The 21,683-nt window shown below is 48.8% G+C and overlaps 1 protein-coding gene across 2 annotated transcripts in view; it reads right to left on the bottom strand.

Moving 5' to 3' along the window:
- Positions 1–13,289, bottom strand: part of MARS1 (methionyl-tRNA synthetase 1) — a 27,238-nt gene extending 13,949 nt beyond the window's left edge. The window contains exons 1-10 of one of the 2 annotated variants that reach the window (XM_030938469.1): positions 12,958–13,289; positions 11,741–11,831; positions 11,505–11,583; positions 11,292–11,426; positions 10,374–10,449; positions 9,966–10,138; positions 9,714–9,820; positions 3,703–3,819; positions 3,353–3,556; positions 1,463–1,664 (exon numbers count right to left, since the gene is read on the bottom strand). In XM_030938469.1, the coding sequence (XP_030794329.1) occupies positions 1,463–1,664; positions 3,353–3,556; positions 3,703–3,819; positions 9,714–9,820; positions 9,966–10,138; positions 10,374–10,449; positions 11,292–11,426; positions 11,505–11,583; positions 11,741–11,831; positions 12,958–13,066 (1,293 nt within the window). In that variant the 5' untranslated portion in view covers positions 13,067–13,289. The remainder of the gene's footprint in view (positions 1–1,462; positions 1,665–3,352; positions 3,557–3,702; positions 3,820–9,713; positions 9,821–9,965; positions 10,139–10,373; positions 10,450–11,291; positions 11,427–11,504; positions 11,584–11,740; positions 11,832–12,957) is intronic. The other variant, XM_030938470.1, reaches the window with a different exon arrangement.
- Positions 13,290–21,683: the final 8,394 nt, after the last annotated feature.

Here is a 21,683-nt window from a genome sequence, read left to right on the forward strand (position 1 = left end):
GCCACCTCGCCCAGCTAGTTTTTTGTATTTTTTAGTAGAGACGGGGTTTCACTGTGTTAGCCAGGATGGTCTCGATCTCCTGACCTTGTGATCCGCCCGCCTCGGCCTCCCAAAGTGCTGGGATTACAGGCTTGAGCCACCGCGCCCGGCTTCTTTTTTTTTTTTAGATAGAGTCTTACTTTGTAACCCAGGCTGGAGTGCAGTGGCGCAATCTCGGCTCACTGCAACTTCTTTCTGCCTCCCAGGTTCAAGTGATTCTCAAGCCTCAGCCTCCCAAGAAGCGGGGATTACAGGGGTCCGCCACCACACCCAGATAATTTTTGTGTTTTTTTAGTAGAGACGGGGTTTCACCATGTTGGCCAGGCTGGTCTGGAACTCCTGACCTCAAGTGATCTGCCCAACTCAGCCTCCCAAAGTGCTGGGATTACAGGCATGAGCCACTGCACCTGGCCATTTTTGTATTTTTAGTAGAGACAGGGTTGCCATGTTACAGCCAGGCTGGTCTCGAATTCGTGGCTTCAAGTGATCCACCCGGCTTGGCCTCCCAAATTGCTGGCATTATAGGTATGAGCCACCATGCCCAGCCCCTTCAACATACTTTCTTGCTTGCTTCCCTGCCATCCATTTTCCACAGAGCAGCTTGTCATTCAACCAGAATAAAACCTAAATTCCCACAATGGCTTCATAGGCCCTGGTGATCTAGCCCCTGCCTGACTCCCACCTCATCTCAGTCTACCCTCCTCCTTACTCACTGTGTTACTGCTACACTGGCCTTGCCAGTTCTGCCTTTTCAGCTCTTAGCTGCCTCATGGCCTTTGCATTTCCTAGTCCTTCTGCTTAGAACATCCTTAATCTCTTATTGCCTGGCTTGCTCCTAATTCTTTGGTTAAACTCTCAGTTCAAATGTTACTGCCTCTGAAAGGCCTTCCCTACCTAAGTTAAATCTTCCCCCAGAAGTCACTCTCTATCACATTTTCCTGGCGGTTTATTCTATATCATTTCCTTATTTAGTGTCAGTCTCCTGACCATACTAAATAAAAGTCTGTCTTGTACATTGCTATATCACCAGCACTCAGAATTGTAACTGGCCTATTCTAAGGACTCAAAAAATGTATGTTGAATAAATGAATAAAGAAATAAATTAACAAATGGCTAGAAGAGAAGGTATTTATGGAAGAGAGAAGGATCTAAACAAATGTAGATCGGGTGGTGTGATGCAAGACCAAAGGTTGGGAAATAGAAACTCAACTTGTCTATTTCTTAGCACAGTGCTCAGCACATAGTAAGTGCTCAGGGGGTATTTTTCAAATGAACTAAATGATGAGTTGCTGAGATGGGGCAGAAAGGGCCACTGGTTAAAGGTCTAGAATGCTAAAATAAAAATCCTAAATGGGACAAGAAGGGAGTCCCTTAAGAATAAGGACTGTCTACTCCTGGGCTCCCATGGAGACCCTCCTCTCACCTTAAGCTCGACAGCATTGATGAGCTTGCCACATTTGTCACACTGGTCACCCCGAGCCTCCTCATAGCCACAGAAGGGACATACACCCTCCACGAAGCGGTCGGCCAGGAAGCGAGCACAGCGCTCACACCGCAGTTGCTCCACAGTATCTTGCAGCACAAAACCTCGTGTCAGCAACCGCTGGAAAATGTCCTGGGTAATTCTGGTGAGGCAGGCCAGAGATCAGGAAGAGATAGTCAGAAGACGTGGTGCACCCCTTCCTCCTGCCACTCCAACTAGGGACCCAAACTCAGTGACAAAGAAATCAGGCAGAAGGCTCCTCAAGGAAAAGGCCATCTATTCATCTTTTGAGAGTTTTACTGGATGAGCCCAGATCCCTCATACATATTCCCCAACTGCCCACACAGTCTCTCCCCTCAACATTTTAGAATTCACTTTTGTTGAATACAGATTTATCTGTTTTGTATTTTTCATTAACAAAAATCTCCAATAGGATAGGACTGTCTGTTCTTTAACATATCCTAAAAATTAAATCAGTCCAAGTGCTAAACTAAACTGCATAGCACTATCAGTTGGCCGCCTGTCTACTATGCAAAGTTTTGGGGGTTTTTTTTGTTTGTTTGTTTTGAGACAGAGTCTTGCTCTGTTGCCTAGGCTGGAGTGCAGTGGCGCGATCTCAGCTCACTGCAACCTCTGCCTCCCGGGTTCAAGCAATTCTCTGCCTCAGCCTCCCAGGTATCTGGGATTACAGGTGCCCACCACCAGGCCTGGCTAATTTTTGTATTCTTAGTAGAGACAGGGTTTCACCATCTTGGCCAGGCTGGTCTTGAACTCCTGACCTCGTGATCTACCTGCCTCGGCCTCCCAAAGTGCTGAGATTACAGGTGTGAGCCACCGCACCCAGCCCTTTTTTTTTTTTTTGAGACAGAGTCTCGCTCTGTCACCAAGGCTGGAGTGCAGTGGCACTATCTCGGCTCACTGTAAGCTCCGCCTCCCGGGTTCACACCATTCTCCTGCCTCAGCCTCTGGAGTAGCTGGGACTACAGGCGCCCGCCACCACGCCCGGTTTTTTTTTTTATTTTTATTTTTAGTAGAGACGGGGTTTCACCATGTTAGCCAGGATGGTCTCGATCTCCTGACCTCATGATCCGCCCGCCTCTGCCTCCCGAAGTACTGGGATTACAGGCCTGAGCCACCACGTCCAGCCCCAGCCTTTTTTTTTTTTTTTTTGAGACAGAGTTCTGCTCTTGTTGCCCAGGCTGGAGTGCAATGGCATGATCTTGGCTCACCGCAACCTCCGCCTCCTGGGTTCAAGAGATTCTTCTGCCTCAGCTTCCCAAGTAGCTGGGCTGATAGGCATGAGCCACCACACCCAGATAATTTTTGTATTTTTAGTAGAGATGGGGTTTCTCCATGTTGGTCAGGCTGGTCTTGAACTCCTGACCTCAGGTGATCCGCCCGCCTCGGCCTCCCAAAGTGCTGGGATTATAGGTGTGAGCCACCGCACCCAGCTATGCAAACTTTTTATAAAGATGAGTATTAGGCAAAGGAAGAATGAGTTTATGTGTTATAAATGCATACAGGAGTGGGAAGAAGTGTCTTAGACTCCAGGAAAGCCAGACAGGAAGGGAAGCACTAGAGGGAAGACAGTTCCCATGAGCCTGCGTCTGGTCTCTTGCCTCCCTCAGCTGCTCCTTCAGTCCCTGGTCAGGCTTCTAAACACACCGTCTTCCCCCCAAAAAGGCCTGGATAACTGCCCAGGGTGATATTGAGATCCTAAGTTTAGGAGTGCCCAGATAGTCACCGGGGTTACTTCTATCTCCAAGATACTCTCACTGTTCCCAGTCCCAGCCTTCAAGCCCCATTTCTGCCTCATTAGAGGAAACTTACTTGGTCTGCTGTGGAGTGGTGGTGCGACCAAAAGTATCAAACGAAATGTTAAACCAGCGGTAGATGTCAGCATGGATGATGTGGTACTTGTCACAGATCTCCTGGGGGGTTAGTCCCTCCTCCATAGCTTTGGTCTCTGTCGCTGTACCATACTCATCTGTCCCACACAGATAGAGGGTGTTCCACTGGCGGAGGCGAGAGTACCTGCAAGGGAATATGGTGACTGCTAGGGGGCCCCGCCTCAGTGCTCCCTTGTCCTTGGGATCTCACCAGCCCCACCCTTGAGGCATCCTATTCCCCTGGGACCCGCCCTTCCCTTAGGAGGTCTCTCCCCCAGCAGCTGGCTCCACCTGGCAAAGACATCGGCACTGAGCACGCAACCAATGATGTTCCCAAGGTGGGGGACATTGTTGACGTAAGGGAGGGCACTGGTGATGAGCACATTCCTTTCCCCAGTCACAGGCAACCTAGTAAGGAAAGAGGAAGAGAACAGTGCATGGGGGGATGTGAGGGTCAAGAGGGACCCAAAGTGCACAGAACACCCAGACACAGATTTGTTCTACTGTTGTGTGTTCATGTACACTCGAAGTCTTTCTGCACACGAACCCACAGGACCACAGCTCCCCCAGGGACCCTAAGATCCCCTATAGCTGCAAATACAGGGCGCTGCCACAGTGAGGAAGTCTCCTATACTGCTACGAAGGAGCCTTGTTCCAACACCAATTTCTGCCCTTTTACTATCATGACTGCTTTTCTATTACCTCATTCTCAGGCTCAAACTCTCCCTAGACTCTTTCTGATCATCATCCTCTCACCACTCCCAAGAATACTTTCCCAGCGCTGGCTTCTCTTCTTCTTTCCAGGTGCTATGTTACTATCATCTCTAGCCACTATCTGAAATCCGAAGAGCTCACCCCTCTAGATACAACCCTTAACAAGTCCTTTTGTACCGACTCTCTAACTCTTGTCTGTCACTTCCTCATGGCCTAACTCAAACCAGCAGGCACCAGTTTTGCCTTCACTGTCACCCTCTCCTCCCCACTTTTCCAGGATAATTGCTGTTCATGCCATTCAACCTGCTGTCTGAAGGCACTCAATTCAGTATTCCTTTTCAAGTTTCATCATCCTTGACATCTGAGCTGTACATATCCTGTATCGACATTCCCTCTTTAGCACTGACACTACACTAAGGCTCCTGTCATCTTTCCAACCATTCTTAGCCTACAGTCACTGGCTCCCCGATTCCCTCACATTAACCTCAACCCTTCTTCCCAGCTGCTGCTACATATCCCAATAGATGGCCCAAATACTTCCTAGAACATTTTACAGCTTATTGCCATAAAACACATCTCACTAATTTCTTGTGCATCCATCACCCTTTCTCCCCATAACTGAGTATCGTAACTTTCTCTGAAATCCAGCTTAGAAATCACCTCCTCCAAGAAAACCTTCCTTCACTGACGGCCATCTTCCCACACAGTCTTTTTTGTATCCCAAGCCCCTAACCACTTTGTACGATATTGAGTACTGCTCCTTTTGTTACACTGTCACTTCTCTCTCAGAATGAGTGTGCTTACTGCTGTGGCAAATATAGAGGCGAATATGCCCTAGGTTCTGCTCCTAAGAGTATTACATTCTATTATGTAACTGCTGACTGGGATCAGTGTAATGAAGAGGTGCAAAGTGCCAAAGAAGATCAAAGGAAGGCAAGCACTCTAGCCCAACACAGCTTAGTCTGCCCACAGGATCTTCAATGCCAATTATCTCCTCCTCCACTTATGACTGAGAAAGGTTATCTTTTTTTTTTTTTTTTTAAGAGACAGGGTCTCCCTCTGTCACCTAGGCTGGAGGGCAGTGGCACAACACAACACAGCACACTATAATCTTGAACTCCTGGGCTCAAAATGACCCTTCCACCTCAGCCTCCCAAGTAGCTGGAACTTCAGGCATGCATCACCGTGCCTGGATAATTTTTAAATTTTTTTTGAAGAAATGCAGTCTATGTTGCCAGGACTGGTCTCGAACTCCTGGGCTCAAGTGATCCTCCTGCCTCAGCCTCCCAAAGTACTGGGATTTCAGGCATGAGCGATGGCAATGCTTCCTATTCTATATGAGCCTTGGAAGTGCTTAGTATTGGCCGGACGCAGTGGCTCATGCCTGTAATCCCAGCACTTTGGGAGGCTGAGGCGGGCAGATCATGAGGTCAGGAGTTCAAGACCAGCCTGGCCAACATGGTAAAACCCCATCTCTACTAAAAAAGTACAAAAATTAGCCGGGTGTGGTGGCACATGCCGGTAATCCCAGCTACTCGGGGGGCTGAGACAGGAGAATCGCTTGAACCCGGAAGGTGGAGGTTGCAGTGAGCCAAGATTGTGTCGAGCCAAGATTGCGTCACTCACTCCATCCTAGTGAGACTCAGTTTCGAAAAAAAAAAAGAAAGTGCTTAGTATTGCCAGGCGCGGTGGCTCACGCCTGTAATCCCAACACTTTGGGAGACCGAGATGGGTGGATCATGAGGTCAGTTCAAGACCAGCCTAGCCAACATAGTGAAACCTTCTGTCTCTACTAAAAATACAAAAAATTAGCCGGGCATGGTGGTAGGCACCTGTAATCCCAGCTACTCAGGAGGCTGAGACATAAGAATCACTCGAACCTGGGAGGCAGAGGTTACAGTGAGCCAAGATCATGCCACTGCACCCCAGCCTGGGCAACAGCGCGAGACTCCATCTCAAAAAAAAAAAACAAACCATAAGTGCTTAGCATTAAACTGAATCCACAATATATGTGCAATATATACTCAAAACAAGTAAAACAGAAGGCCCGGCACAGTGGCTCACGCCTGTAATCCCAGCACTTTGGGAGGCCAAGGCGGGCGGATCACGAGGTCAGGAGATCGAGACCATCCTGGCTAACACGGTGAAACCCTGTCTCTACTAAAAATTTTTAAAAAATTAGGTGGGCTGGTGGCGGGCGCCTGTAGTACCAGCTACTCGGGAGGCTGAGGCAGGAGAAAGGTGTGAACCCAGAAGGCGGAGCTTGCAGTGAGCCGAGACTGCACCACTGCACTCCAGCCTGGGCAACAGAGCAAGACTCCATCTCAAAAAAAACAAGCAAAACAAGGATGGACTTTCATAAATTCATTCAAATTTTTATCAATATCTACAGAACACTTGGCCCTGTGCTAGCAAGTGAGCCCCATAAAAGAGACATCTCTACTTTCTTTTTTTTTTTTTTTTTTTTTGAGATGGAGTCTCGCTCTGTCGCCCAGGCTGGAGTGCAGTGCAGTGGCTGGATCTCAGCTCACTGCAAGCTCTGCCTCCCGGGTTCACGCCATTCTCCTGCCTCAGCCTCCCGAGTAGCTGGGACTACAGGCGCCCGCCACCTCGCCCAGCTAGTTTTTTGTATTTTTTAGTAGAGACGGGGTTTCACCGTGTTAGCCAGGACGGTCTCGATCTCCTGACCTCGTGATCCGCCCGTCTCGGCCTCCCAGAGTGCTGGGACTACAGGCTTGAGCCACCGTGCCCGGCCGACATCTCTACTTTCAATGAGCTTACAAATTAGTGAAGAAACAGACATGTAATGTGACAATTACATCATGACAATGGGACCTCCCAGAAATTGAAGCACTTAGGACTGTCTCATACTCTATAGAGAATGAAAAGCTAGAACTCCTCTCTGCAAGAAGAGTTGTGCATCAGGCAGGTAAGATGCTGGCATTCCAGGGAGAAGGAACAGTATGCATGAAGGCACAGAGGTGAGAGACAATGGCATGATGCCAGCCCCACCTCCCTCTCAAAACTTATTTTGACCCATGTGCCCCCAACTGACCAGCCTGCCACCACTATCCTTTTAGGAATTCCTTAAGAGGCAAACTCTCTTGCTCCTCAGGTCTTTGCATATTAGGTTTCCTCTCTCTGAAAACACCCTCTCTCCACTCTTATTCTTGCCTAACTAGCCCCCACTTATCTTGCAAGTCTCAAATTTGTTTTAAGTCTTTTTTGTGGGTGTGTGTGAAATGAAGTCGCACTCTGTTAACCAGGCTGGAGTGCACTGGCGCCATCTTGGCTCACTGCAACCTCCGCCACCCAGGTTCAAGCAATTCTCCAGCCTCAGCCTCCTGAGTAGCAGGGATTACAGGCACAAGCCACCATGCCCAGCTAATTTTTGTGTATTTAGTAGAGACGGGGTTTCGCCATGTTAGCCAGGCTGGTCTTGAACTGCTGATTTCAGGTGATCTGCTGCCTTGGCCTCCCAAAGTGCTAGAATTACAGGCATGAGCCACCACGCCCGGCCATTTTAAGTCTTTACTCAGTATTTTAGAGAGGACTCTAAATTAGTCACTTCTGATATTTCCTCTCATATCAACCTTTTCTTTTCCTTCATTGAACTTTTTTTTTTTTTTTTTTGAGACAGAGCCTTGATCTGTCGCCCAGGCTGGAGTGTAGTGGCATGATCTTGGCTCACTGCAACCTCCGCCTCCCAGGTTCAAGCAATTCTCCCGCCTCACCTTCCCGAGTAGCTGGGACTACAGATGCCCGCCACAACACCTGGCTAATTTTTGTATTTTTAGTAGAGGCAGGGTTTCACCATGTCGGCCAGGCTGGTCTTAAACTCCTGACTTCAAATGATCCAGCCACCTCAGCCTCCCAAAGTGCTAGGATTACAGGCATGAGCCACTGCGCCCAGCCTGGACTTTTCAAAACATATAATTGTACATTTGTGTGACAGTTTTTAAAATACCTGTCTATCCTACCAGACAGAAAGTCCCATGACAGGGCCGGGCGCGGTGGCTCAAGCCTGTAATCCCAGCACTTTGGGAGGCCGAGGCGGGCGGATCACGAGGTCAGGAGATCGAGACCATCCTGGCTAACATGGTGAAACCCCGTCTCTACTAAAAATACAAAAAACTAGCCGGGCGACGTGGCGGGCGCCTGTAGTCCCAGCTACTTGGGAGGCTGAGGCAGGAGAATGGCGTGAACCCGGGAGGCGGAGCTTGCAGTGAGCTGAGATCGGGCCACTGCACTCCAGCCTGGGCGGCAGAGTGAGACTCCGTCTCAAAAAAAAAAAAAAAAAAAAAAAAAAAAAAAAAAAGAAAGTCCCATGACAGCAGAGATCCTGTCTGTCTTGTTCCCCTCAGTATACCCAACTCCTGGCATGCAGGGACTGGCAAGGAGTCAACACTCAAATCTTTATTGAATGGCAACATACTCAGAACTATAAATAATTTCATTTTGATGGAAAAATCTGCATATGTATAAATATTATCTTAGTGTAGCAGGAGAGGGACAAAATATGTTACTGAGCCTGCAGTCAGGGGCCTTGCGAATTACACAAAGGAACCCTCGATAGAATTCTAAAGAGGAGTGATCATAGTCTGTGCAGTTTTAAGCAGTCATTCTGGAGCAGTGTGGAGTACAGAGTGGCAGGGAAAGAGGGTAAGAGATGACAAGGTTTGCTAGTATCTGTGTAGTGACAGTGACAATACGGAGGAGAAGGGGTGGATTCAAGGACTACTTAAGAGTTAGAATCAATGACTTGGTAGGGGAATGAATGATACAGCTAGGGAGAAAGGAAGAAGTCTAGGTAACACCAAGATCCCTGGCTTGGATTTTAGGTGGAAAGTGGAGGCTGTTCAACAAAGGCAGGTGAATAAATAAAAGGGCAGCTGGCAGGGAAGATAACAGGTTTGGTTTTGGACATGTTGAATTTGAGATGCCTGTGGAGGTAAAGGAATCTAGGATGGTATGGCAAATGTGCCTGGAGTTCAGAATACAGATCTGGACTGGAAAAATAGATTTAGCTCCATCAGTGGGTAAAAAGTAGCTGAAAAACATGGGTGCAGGGCCAGCACGGTGGCTCATGTCTGTAATCCCAGCACTTTGGGAGGCTGAGGCTGGTGGATCACCTGAGGTCAGGAGTTCGAGACCAGCCTGTCTGGGCAACATGGTGAAACCTTGTCTCTACAAAAAATTAGCCAGACGTGGTGGTGCACACCTACAATCCCAGCTACTTGGGAGGCTAAGGCAGGAGACTCGTTTGAACCCGGGAGGCAGAGGCTGTAGTGAGCCAAGATCACGCCAATGCACTCCAGGCTGGGCAACAAGAGCGAAACTCCATCTCAAGAAAAAAAAAGAAAAAGAGGAAAGAAAAGAAAAACATGGGTGCAGATGGGACAGATAAAGTGTCCAAAATGATAAGCTAAGAGAAAGTGTAAAAAAAAAAAAAGAGGTGTAAGAATTAAAAGGAGAGGATGAAAAACTTAAGAGAGATCAGCACATGGGACCTATCAGGCAGGTTCTGGCTCTATCAACAATTTCCACTACAAAATCAAGCCCCACTCACATGTGCCATGTCTACTCACACTGGATTCTGCTGGGGCCGCAACGGGGGCAAACTTTCTAGGCCGTTCTCCCAGGCAGTAACAGCCATAGCAATCTCCTCCTCAGATAGGGTAGCCAGCTCCTCCTCCTATGAAGAGTAGAGAGAATCCCTTACCAGGTGAGGGGGGCCCACAGAGTAAAGAAACTTTCTGCTTGCCACTACCTGAAAAAGTTGGTGGCCATGCTCAAAGTCCATCTCCTAGCCACCTCCCACCTCAGGCCCTGTTCCAAACCTCAGGCTCATTGGTGACAGCCCTTCCCTCAGGGGAGCTGGGCTGGGGCTGCTTTTGGAGGTAAGGCCGGAGAGCCAGGACACCTTGCTGTTTCAGTACAGTCTCTGCAGCTCGCTGACATGGCTCCTGAGTACTCAGTGTCTGGAACCAGCTGTGCAGGGCACTCAGCTCCTCTGTGGGTATGGGAGAAAAGAAAATCAGCAAACATAAGGACCTGGTAGGCAGGACGGGCCTCTTCCCCCTTCTTTGTGAGGTTTCTCCAGTTGCTTTCCCCAGTTCCCTCAGCCATCTCCTGCTACAGTTACCCAGTCTAGCTGCACCTTGAAGGGAGTTCTCAGTATTCTACTGCCCATTCTATAACCCCCTACACCAAGCTCCTAGGGTTGGAGTGATATGCACAGTTCTCACCAGGGAGGTAGGCAGGATCTTGCAGTAATGGGTATAGGGCTCCCCACAAAACAATGTCGGCTAGAGATTCTGTCTCCTTTGTTGGGGATAGAAAAGGAAAACGTACACAAATGAGACACTCAGTTTCTTCCCAATGGTAATATCTAACATTTACTGAGCACTTACTATGTGTCAAGGACTGTATTAAGCACTTTATATGATCTCACTTAATCCTCACAATAACTCACTGAGGTAGGTACTAATACTACCCCTATTTCACAACTAAAAAAAAAAATTGAGGGCCGGGCGCGGTGGCTCAAGCCTGTAATCCCAGCACTTTGGGAGGCCGAGACGGGCGTATCACGAGGTCAGGAGATCGAGACCATCCTTGCTAACACGGTGAAACCCCGTCTCTACTAAAAAAAAAACTACAAAAAACTAGCCGGGTGAGGTGGTGGGCGCCTGTAGTCCCAGCTACCCGGGAGGCTGAGGCAGGAGAATGGCGTGAGCCCGGGAGGCGGAGCTTGCAGTGAGCTGAGATCCGGCCACTGCACTCCAGCCCGGGCGACAGAGTGAGACTCCGCCTCAAAAAAAAAAAAAAAAAAAAAAAAAATACAAAAAAACTAGCCGGGCGAGGTGGCGGGCGCCTGTAGTCCCAGCTACTCGGGAGGCTGAGGCAGGAGAATGGCGTAAACCTGGGAGGCGGAGCTTGCAGTGAGCCGAGATCCGGCCACTGCACTCCAGCCTGGGCGACAGAGCAAGACTCCGTCTCAAAAAAAAAAAAAAAAAAAAAATTGAGGATTAGAGAGATTAAGTGATTTGCCAAGATTACACTACTAGTAAGTGGCAGTGTTGGGTTTGAACACTCTGAAAACAGTCTTCCCTCTTAATCCTTACACCATAAGCCTTCCCCAATCCTCATCTCAAGACCCAACTCACCCCAGCCAGGAAAGGACAGTTCTGACGACTCAAGCTGTGGTCAATGTAAGTCAGGGCTCTCCGCACTGAACCAAGAACATCTTCCCCCTTCTTGCCTTGGACCACTAAATAGTACAGGGCAGCAGACAAAGCTGGCTAAAATGCAGGGTACATGAGTCAGGATGGCCACACAGAGCAAGGGCCTGCCAGACATCCCCCATACCTTAGTCCTACCTGCAGCTCTGTCGCTTCCCATTCCAGCCACTGGTTAGTGAGGTCATCTTGCTCCCAGCCAGATAACAAAAAGAAATATCTGCCCAGAGAGACAGCAACAGATGATGGATTTAGAGGGGCCTGTTTAGCCCATTTCTCATTACACAGGGAAACAATGGCTGCAAATAAAGCCACACAAAGGACAGTGCGGTCTGATTTGATTCAGCCACCTCCCTACACCATGGCCCAATACTGACCGGCAGATTGCACTAGTGGAGAAGAGGTAGTTGCCACTATCCAGCTGCAAGACAGGAACCTTAGGCCGGGTCAGGAACGGGACCACACAGTCTGATGCAAAAATGGAAAATGGGTTAAAAAAAAAAAAAAAACGGAAAAGAAATGCTTTGTCAACTTAGGATAATCTTTTTTTTTTTTTTTTTTTTTTTTTTTGAGACGGAGTCTCGCTCTGTGGCCCGGGCGGGAGTGCAGTGGCCGGATCTCAGCTCACTGCAAGCTCCGCCCCCCAGGTTCACGCCATTCTCCTGCCTCAGTCTCCTGAGTAGCTGGGACTACAGGCGCCAGCCACCTCGCCCGGCTAGTTTTTTTTGTATTTTTTAGTAGAGACGGGGTTTCACGATGTTAGCCAGGATGATCTCCATCTCCTGACCTCGTGATCCGCCCGCCTCGACCTCCCAAAGTGCTGGGATTACAGGCTTGAGCCACCGCGCCCGGCCAGGATAATCTTGCATTGTTCAGTGAGTTAGAAAAGAAAGATGGGCAGTCTCAACCCAGAAGTTCCAGGAGAGGACCACTGAAAGGGGGTGGGTCCGGAATGGGCTGGAGAGGCCAGCAGGTGTTCAGCTGAAACTGCCAGCTGGAAGCAACAGATGGGGACTGCAGAGGAGCTGGTGGTATTGGGATAGTGCTGCAGCCAAGAACTTAACGACTGAAAGTAACTGGGATATCTTAATAATTATCTGAAGGTCACTGTGGGAGAACAAAATTAAAAGAGCTGAGAAGACTGACAAGAGAACCTCCTAAGAGTCACCCAAACAATCGGCTGAGAATGAGAAGAGGTAAACAGAAAGAAGTGTGTGTGTGTGTTAGGAGTTAAGAATACAAAAGGGTGCCTGGGGTCTGTCATACTAGTAACTAAAGAGCAGAGGGGCGTGCCTGATAGGTGTAGGAGAAGGTTGGGAAGGGAAGAGCAGTTTACTGTGGTGAGGCGGGGTCCTGGAAGACGGAAGAGGGGAGGATAGAGATAAGGGAAGAGTATTATATTGAGGGTAATTAAAGGAAGTGAAAGATGTGACTGGGAGGGAAGAAGACGTGGAGTGATCAAGGATAACGGAAGTGGTCGATTGTAGTGTGTGGCGAGGACTGGGGGTTTGACAAAGACAGCTGCAGAGAATCTGGGGTGTTTCGGTCCCGCCCCCCACCCCCATCCACCGCCCACCAGCACCAGCAAGAGTACCTTCGGGGCCTACAGTGCTGATGAGCAGCTCTGCTCTGCCCCGGGCTCTCCCGGCCGCGGCCAGCACCGGCAAGCAACCCGGGGCGCCCTCGCTCACGAACAGTCTCATTTCGCCGTGAATCCCACGCTGATGCAACCGGAACCGGCCTTCCGCTGCTCAGTTGAGCGACCTCCGCGAGGCACGCCGGGAAATGGAGTCCCGTGTTAGGCCACTGCCCGGGCACCGCTACCGGAAGGTAGACTATTTCTCCCATCATGCAACACTAGGACATAGGAAAAGATTATCATCGAGATGAAGAAGCCGCAGATTCGCGGCTAGAGCGCGCCGTGTGTGTGTGTGTGTGTGTGTGTGTGTGTGTGTGTGTGTGTGTGTGTCTCCTTCTGTTACCTAGGCTGAAGTGCAGTGGCACGATCTTGGCTCACTGCAACCTCTGCCTACTGGGTTCAAGCGATTCTCACGATCTTGGCTCACTGCAACCTCTGCCTACTGGGTTCAAGCGATTCTCCGGCCTCAGTCTCCTGTGTAGCTGGGACTACAGGCACGTGACACACGCCCGGCTAATTTTTGTATTTTTAGTAGAGGCGGGCTTTCACCATTTTTGCCAGGCTGGTCTCGAAGTCCTGACCTCAGATGATCCGCCCGCGTCAGCCTTCCAAAGTGCTGGGATTACAGGCGTGAGCCACCGCGTCCGGCCTAGAGCAGCACTATTTTTCTGGAGGTCCAGAAGAGACGTTTACGCTGCTGGAGTGCGATGGCTGAAACCGTGGCTTCTTCTCTTCTCCTGCAATGGCCATGTCATAACAGCGGCTATTCTTAGTGGCTCTGGATTCAAGCTCTTAACTGTCAGAGTTTTAGAGTTCCGAGTTACCATGTGCGTAATTATTTTAGTGACAAAGCGGAAGTTAGTGTACACATCCATCCTATCAACAACAACAAAAATGTAGATAGGCCGGGCGCGGTGGCTCATGCCTGTAATCCCAGCACTTTGGGGAGTCGAGGCGGGTGAATCACCAGAGGTCAGCAGTTCGAGACCAGCCTGGCCAACATGCTGAAACCCCGTCTCTACTAAAAATACAAAATTAGCCGGGCATAGTGGCAGGCGCCTGTAATCCCAGCTACTCGGGAGACTGAAGCAAAAAAATCGCCTGAACCCGGAAAGCGGAGGTTGCAGTGAGCCAAGACTGCATCATTGCACCCCAGCCTGGGCAACAAGAGGAAACTCCGTCTCAAAAAAAAAAAAAGAATGTAGATAGTAAAATATTAATACCAGTTTGAGCTCATATACAGCTCGACGTCTCATCAAAGGGGTAGAAGAGTATCTCTTTTTTTTTTTTTTTTTTTTTTTTGAGGCGGAATCTTGCTCTGTCGCCCAGTCTGGACTGCAGTGGCGCGCTCTCGGCTCACTGCAACCTCCGTCCCCCGGGTTCATGCCATTCTCCTGCCTCAGCCTCCCGAGTAGCTGGGACCACAGGTGCCCGCCACCAAGCTCTGCTAATTTTTTGTATTTTTAGTAGAGACGGGGTTTCACCGTGTTAGCTAGAATGGTCTCGATTCCCTGACCTTGTGATCCGCCCACCTCGGCCTCCCAAAGTGCTGAGATTACAGGTGTGAGCCACCGTGCCGGGCCGAACATCTCTAGGGAAAAGATCAAATTGAGAAGTAAGGCCGGGCGGGGTGGCTCACGCCTTAACCCCAGCACGTTGGGAGGCTGAGGCGAGCAGATCTCTTGAGGTCAGGAGTTTAAGTCCAGCCTGGACAACATGTTGAAATCCCTTCTTTACTGAAAATACAAAAATTAGCTGGGTGTGGTGGTGCAAGCCTGTAATCCCAACCACTCAGGAGCCTGAGCCAGGAGAATCACTTGAACCCAGGAGACAGAGGTTGCAGTGAGTCGAGATCGTGCCTCTGCACTCCAGCCTGTGCAACAGAGTAAGACTTCATCTCAAAAAAAAAAAAAAAAAAAAAAAAAAGAGATGCAAGATGGCTAAGAGTTTGGCAATAAGTATATATTATGCAAGGAAGCACATACCTGTTATTGAGAAAGGGATGCTTCTTATTGATCTTCATATTATTTTAAGAATAATATAGTACTTATGAGCTAGGCATTGTTTTAAGCACTCTACATTTGATCTCAGAAAATTATATGGAGGTTCTGGGCCTTTTGAAGCTAGGCCATAAGACGTTTTGCAGCTTCAGTTGCAGGCTGTCTGGCACACTGGTAGCTTTGAGCTGCCATGTAAGAAATCCTACCACTTTGCCAGGCGCGGTGGCTCAAGCCTGTAATCCCAGCACTTTGGGAGGCCGAGACGAGCGGATCACGAGGTCAGGAGATCGAGACTATCCTGGCTAACATGGTGAAACCCCGTCTCTACTAAAAAATACAAAAAACTAGCTGGGCGAGGTGGCGGGCGCCTGTAGTCTCAGCTACTCGGGAGGCTGAGGCAGGAGAATGGCGTGAACCCGGGAGGCGGAGCTTGCAATGAGCTGAGATCCGGCCACTGCACTCCAGCCTGGGCGACACAGCGGGACTCCGTCTCAAAAAAAAAAAAAAAAAAAAAGAAATCCTACCACTTTGAGCTGCCATGCTAAAGAGGTCTCATATAGATATTCTGTCTGACAGCTCCAGCTAATCCCAGCATTTCAGTCATCCTTACCAAGGTGCCAGACATGTGAGTGAAGTCTTCCAGACCAGCCCATCTGCCCACTGAAAACTCTTAAGTGACCTTTGGTCAAGGCCACATGAGACAGAAGAATCACCCACCTAAGCCCTACTCAAATTTCTGCTCCATACCTGTACAATTGTTAAACTATAATAAAATGACTGTTGGCCGGGCACGGTGGCTTAAGCCTGTAATCCCAGCACTTTGGGAGGCCGAGACGGGCGGATCACAAGGTCAGGAGATCGAGACCATCCTGGCTAACACGGTGAAACCCTGTCTCTACTAAAAAATACAAAAAACTAGCCGGGCGAGGTGGCAGGTGCCTGTAGTCCCAGCTACTCGGGAGGCTGAGGCAGGAGAATGGCGTAAACACGGGAGGCAGAGCTTGCAGTGAGCTGAGATCTGGCCACTGCACTCCAGCCTAGACGACAGAGCAAGACTCTGTCTCAAAAATAAAATAAAATAAAATAAAATAAAATAAAATAAAATGGCTGTTGTTACATCAACAACAACAACAACAAAAACTAGGCCAGGCCCAGTGACTTATGCCTGTAATCCCAGTACTTTGGGCAGCTGGATCACTTGAGCCCAGGAATTCAAGACTGCCTGGGCAACATAGTGAGACCCCATTTCTACAAAATAGTTTTTTTTTTTTTTGAGACGGAGTCTCACTCTTATCGCCCAGGCTAGAGTGCAATGGTGTGGTCTTGGCTCACTGCAACCTCCACTTCCCAGGTTCAAGCGATTCTCCTGCCTCAGCCTCCCTAGTAGCTGGGATTACAGACACCTGCCACCACGCCCAGCTAATTTTTGTATTTTTAGTAGAGACGGGGTTTCATCATGTTGGCCAGGCTGGTCTTGAACTCCTGACTTCAGGTGATGCACCTGCCTCGGCCTCCCAAAGTGCTGGGATTACAGGCGTCAGCCACCGCTCCTGGCCAAAAATAGTTTTTAAAACTAGCCAAGAGGCTGGGCGCGGTGGCTCACGCCTGTAATCCTAGCACTTTGGGAGGTCGAGGTGGACAAATCACCTGAGGTCAGGATTTCAAAACCAGTCTGGCCAACATGGTGAAACCCTGTCTCTGCTAAAAATACAAAAAATTGGTGGGGTGTGGTAGTACACGCCTGTAATCCCAGCTACTTAGGATGCTGAGGCAGCAGAATCACTTGAACCCGGGAGGCGGAGGTTGCAGTGAACCGAGATCGTGCCATTGCACTCCAGCCTGGACGACAGAGCCAGACTCTGTCTCAAAAAAAATAAATCCTAGTACTTTGGGAGGCCAAGGCGGGCAGATCACCTGAGGTCAGGAGTTCAAAACCATCCTGGACAACATGGTGAAACCCTATCTCTACTAAAAATACAAAAATTAGCTGGGCATGGTGGCCCATGCCTGTAATCCCAGCTACTTGGGAGGCTGAGACAGGAGAATTGCTTGAACTTGGGAGGCGGAGGTTGCAGTCAGCCGAGATCGCACCACTGTACTCCAGGCTGGCAACAGAAAGAGACTCTGTCTAAAATAAATAAATAAACAAACTGAGGTAGGTCTCTCATCTCCATTTTACTAATGAGGGAACTGAGGCACAAAGATGTGACTTTACGCCAGAAATCGCTGTAGAAGTGACTGTAGAAAGCATTGAAGGCACAGTTATCAACAAAATGGATGTGGGCTTCTGCTATTTTGGAAGCACTCACAGATTTCCTGAAAGTCAGAAAATCAAATAATCCTTAAAGTGTGAGTTAGGGCCCCTCTAAAGGGTGAAAAGATGCTTTTTTTTTTTTTTTTTTTGAGGCAGAGTCTCGCACTGTCACCTGGGCTGGAGTGCAGTGGCACAATCTTGGCTCACTGCAACCTCCGCCTCCCAGGTTCAAGAGATTCTCCTGCCTCAGTCTCCCAAGTAGCTGGGATTACAGGTGCCCACCACCATGCCCAGCTAATTTTCTTGTACTTTTAGTAGAGACGGGGTTTCACCATGTTGGCCAGGCTGGTCTGAAACGCCTGACCTTGTGATTCACCTGCCTCGGCCTCCCAAAGTGCTGGGATTACAGGTGTGAGCCACCGCGCCCAGCCTTTTTTTTTTTTTTTTTTTTTTTTTTGAGACAGAGTCTTGCTCTGTCACCAGGCTGGAGTGCGGTGGCATGATCTCAGCTCACTGCAATCTCTGCCTCCCAGGTTCAAGCGATTCTTGTGCCTCAGGCTCCCAAGTAGCTGGGACTACAATAGCTGGGCCAGTACACCCAGCTAAGTTTTGTATTTTTAGTAGGGACAGGATTTTACCATGTTGCCCAAGCTGGTCTCAAACTCCTGACCTCAAGTGATCCACCATCCTTGGCCTCCCAAAGTGTTGGATTTACAGGCGTGAGCCACCGCGCCTGGCTGAGATGCTTTCCTGTGCAAGGGACCTTTCAGCTGAGATCTCAGTGATGAGTAAGAGTTATCTAGGTGAAGACTGGAGGGAGTGGTGAAGAGACGTGTTTCAGGCAGAGGAAACAGCATATGCAAAGGATCAAAGATTTCAGTGCACTTTAAGAATGTGAGGAATTCGCATAAGACTGCAGTGTGGAGTTTGTGGTGGAGACTGTGAAAAGGGTAGAGAGGGAATCTGTAAATGACATTATAAAATGTGGAAAGTTTAAGTCAGAAGAGTAGCAGGGCATATGTGTTTTAAAAAGGTCACTCTGGCCGGGCGTGGTGGCTCAAGCCGGTAATCCCAGCACTTTGGGAAGCCAAGACAGGTGGATCACGAGGTCAGGAGATCGAGACCATCCTGGCTAACACGGTGAAACCCCGTCTCTACTAAAAAATACAAAAAACTAGCCGGGCGAGGTGGCGGGAGCCTGTAGTCCCAGCTACTCGGGAGGCTGAGGCAGGAGAATGGCGTGAACCCGGGAGGCGGAGCTTGCAGTGAGCTGAGATCCAGCCACTGCACTCCAGCCTGGGTGGCAGAGCGAGACTCCATCTCAAAAAAATAAAAAATAAAATAAAAAATAAAAAAAATAAAAAAATAAAAAGGTCACTCTGACTGCTGTGTCAGGAATGGATGGGAGGGGAGCAGAACTATATGCAATGAGACTAGTTAGGAAGTTATATTGTCCAGCGTAAAGGAGTGGTAGTTGTGGGGATAAAAAGTAGGTAGATTGGGAAAATATAAATTGAAGTGTTCAGTCATCAATTAAATCAATGCGGGTGGTGAGGAAACAAGATAAATTCAGGTTGACTGCTAGGTTTCTGGCATGGGAAATAGGGCATACTTTCTATGTGCTACAGCAGATGATAGTATTTCCTCTATCATAGTGATCAATATTACATCGTATTTTCATTGTTATGAGTGGGCAAGGATCATATTTTTTTGTTTTGTTTTAAGACAGAGTCTCGCTCCGTCACCCAGGCTGGAGTGCAGTGGCACGATCTCAGCTCACTGCAACCTCCGTCTCCTGGGTTCAAGCAATTCTCCTACCCCAGCCTCCCCAGTAGCAGGGAGTACAGGCACCCGCCACCACGCCCGGCTGATTTTTGTGTTTTTATTAGAGGTGGGGTTTCACCACGTTGGCCAGGTTGGTCTTGAACTCCTAACCTCAGGTGATCTGCCCTCCTCAGCCTCTCAAAGTGCTGAGATTGAGCTGGGTGTGAGCCACTGCACCCGGTCCCATATTTACCATCTTAATTGACAATGCCTAGCACATAGTTCCTGCCTGGCATTTATGGTAGTAAACATTCAATAAATATTTATTAAATTATTTAATGTATTTATTTTGAGACAGGGTCTCACTCTGTTGCCTAGGCTGGAGTGCAGTGGCACTATCACGCATCACTGCAGCCTCAACTTCCCAGGTTCAAAAGATACTCCCACCTCAGCCTCCCAAGCAGCTGGGACTACAAGGCACACACTGCCACACCTGGCTAATTTTAAAAAATTTTTGTAGGGACAGGATCTTACTATGTTGCGCCTCAAGCTCCTAGGCTCAAGTTACATTCTGCCTTGACCTCCCAAAATGCTGGGATTATAGGTGTGAGCTACTGTACCAGGTCAATATTTATTGATTTCATATTAAACTAAGTAGTGGTATTGGGAGAGAAACAGGTTTGTGGGGAAAGCTGACAAGTTCAGTTTGGTTCATACTGAGTGGTACCTGCGAAATACTCAAGTGGATTTTTTGGTGGACAATGGATTAGATGGAAGCCCCAGACCAGAGAAAGATCTGGACTGGAGATATGGTCCTTAGCAGCATATGGAAATCATTTGAGCTGGGGAGAGAATAAGACCACCCAGGGAGGACGCGCAGAAAGCACAGGGCACAGGATCTCAGACAGGCTTCTGTGGTTTATGGAACAGGCAGAGGAAGGTCATTCCTCATGCCACAGACAAGGAACTGCTAGAAAGGTAAGAGGGATACCAGCAGAGCATTTGTAGAAGAGAAAGGTCAATTGTGTTGCCTGCTGCTGAGATGTCAAGCAAAAAAAGGACTGCAGCGTGTTCATGCAAGGTTGGGGTGACTCTATTGAGGAGTGACTTTGAAAAGGTGGTGGAGTGAGGGGACAGGAAATGGAGATCCCCATACAGTGTAGGCAACTCAAGAAGTTTGACTGTAAAAAGAAAGACAGAGGAGGGGGCGCAGTGGCTCACGCCTGTTATCCCAGCGCTTTGGGAGGCTGAGGTGGGCGGATCACGAGGTCAGGAGTTCAAGACCAGCCTGGCCAACACAGTGAAACCCCATCTCTACTAAAAATACAAAAAAATTAGCTGGGCGTGTTGGTGGGCACCTGTAATCCCAACTACTTGGGAGGCTGAGGAGAATCCCTTAAACCTGGGAAGCAGAAGTTGCAGTGAGCTGAGATTGTACCACTGCACTCCAGCCCAGGCAACAGTGCGAGACTCCATCTCAAAAAAAAAAAAAAAAGAAGAAGAAGAAGAAGAAGAAAGAGAGAGAGATATATATGGTGGCACCTGGAAAGCCCAGTAAGGGGAGGTTTGTCTAAAGACGGGAGAGACTTGGATATGTTTAAAAGTGAATGCGAAGAAGCCAACAAAAACAAGCTAAAGTGTAGGAGAGAGAGTTTCAGAGAAGGCAAAAAAGGGTGGATTCAAGCACTGAACACCAAATGAATGAATAAGTGAATAAATGGGTGAAATTAGTCACTATTTTGGAAGTGGGAAGGAAGAGTTGAGGGGTAGGGTTCTCCGTGTGTTGAAGTAAGGTAAACTAAGAAGGAAGATCACTGAGGGAGAAGCCCAGTACTAGCCACCCAACCCTCAGGGGAAGAGAGCTTGCTCTCTGATATCACCAGTGGGGAGGGGCATTCGCTCCTTAATCCACCTCTCCAAACCCAAACAGAAAGCCTCACATTGTGCAATGGAGAAGCTGAGAGAAGGGGAAAAGAGGAGTGGTCAGGTAAGGCAGAAGTAGAAGTGTGGGTTTTAAAGTGCTGGGAATCCAGGGAAAGTCAGTTCCTACCTTCCACCAGGGAGAAGCTGACATCAGCCCCCTATCTACCTGTCATAGCATCTTGTATTACTTGTCCATTGTCCCTGATTCAATTGTAATTATTAAGTTTATTGTGTCATTAGTTAAGGTCTGTTTCTCCTTAAGCTCCAAAAGGGCTCATTCCCTTCTCTCATCTCCAGTGCCTGACACTGCTCCTTTCACGCAGGAGGCGCTCAATCAATCCTTGTTAAAAGCATAAATGAGGCCGGGCGCGGTGGCTCAAGCCTGTAATCCCAGCACTTTGGGAGGCCGAGGCCGGTGGATCACCTGAGGTCAGGAGTTCTAGACGAGCCTGGCCAACATGATGAAACCCCGTCTCTACTAAAAGTACAAAAACTAGCCGGGCATAGTGACAGGCGCCTGTAATCCCAGCTACTCAGGGGGCTGAGACAGGAGAATTACTTGAACCTAGGGGGCAGAGGTTGCAGTGAGCCAAGATCACACTATCACACTCCAACCTGGGGGACAAGAACAAGACTTTGTCTCAAAAAAAAAAAAAAAAGCACGACTGAACCCACACACTAAAGTAGCTCCCGCCTCAAGAGGCTTGTGTATACAGGACAGTATCAAGGCTTCTCAGCTC

The sequence above is a fragment of the Rhinopithecus roxellana genome, chromosome 10 (genome assembly GCF_007565055.1).
Source record: "Rhinopithecus roxellana isolate Shanxi Qingling chromosome 10, ASM756505v1, whole genome shotgun sequence".
Classification (NCBI taxonomy): Eukaryota; Metazoa; Chordata; class Mammalia; order Primates; family Cercopithecidae; genus Rhinopithecus; species Rhinopithecus roxellana.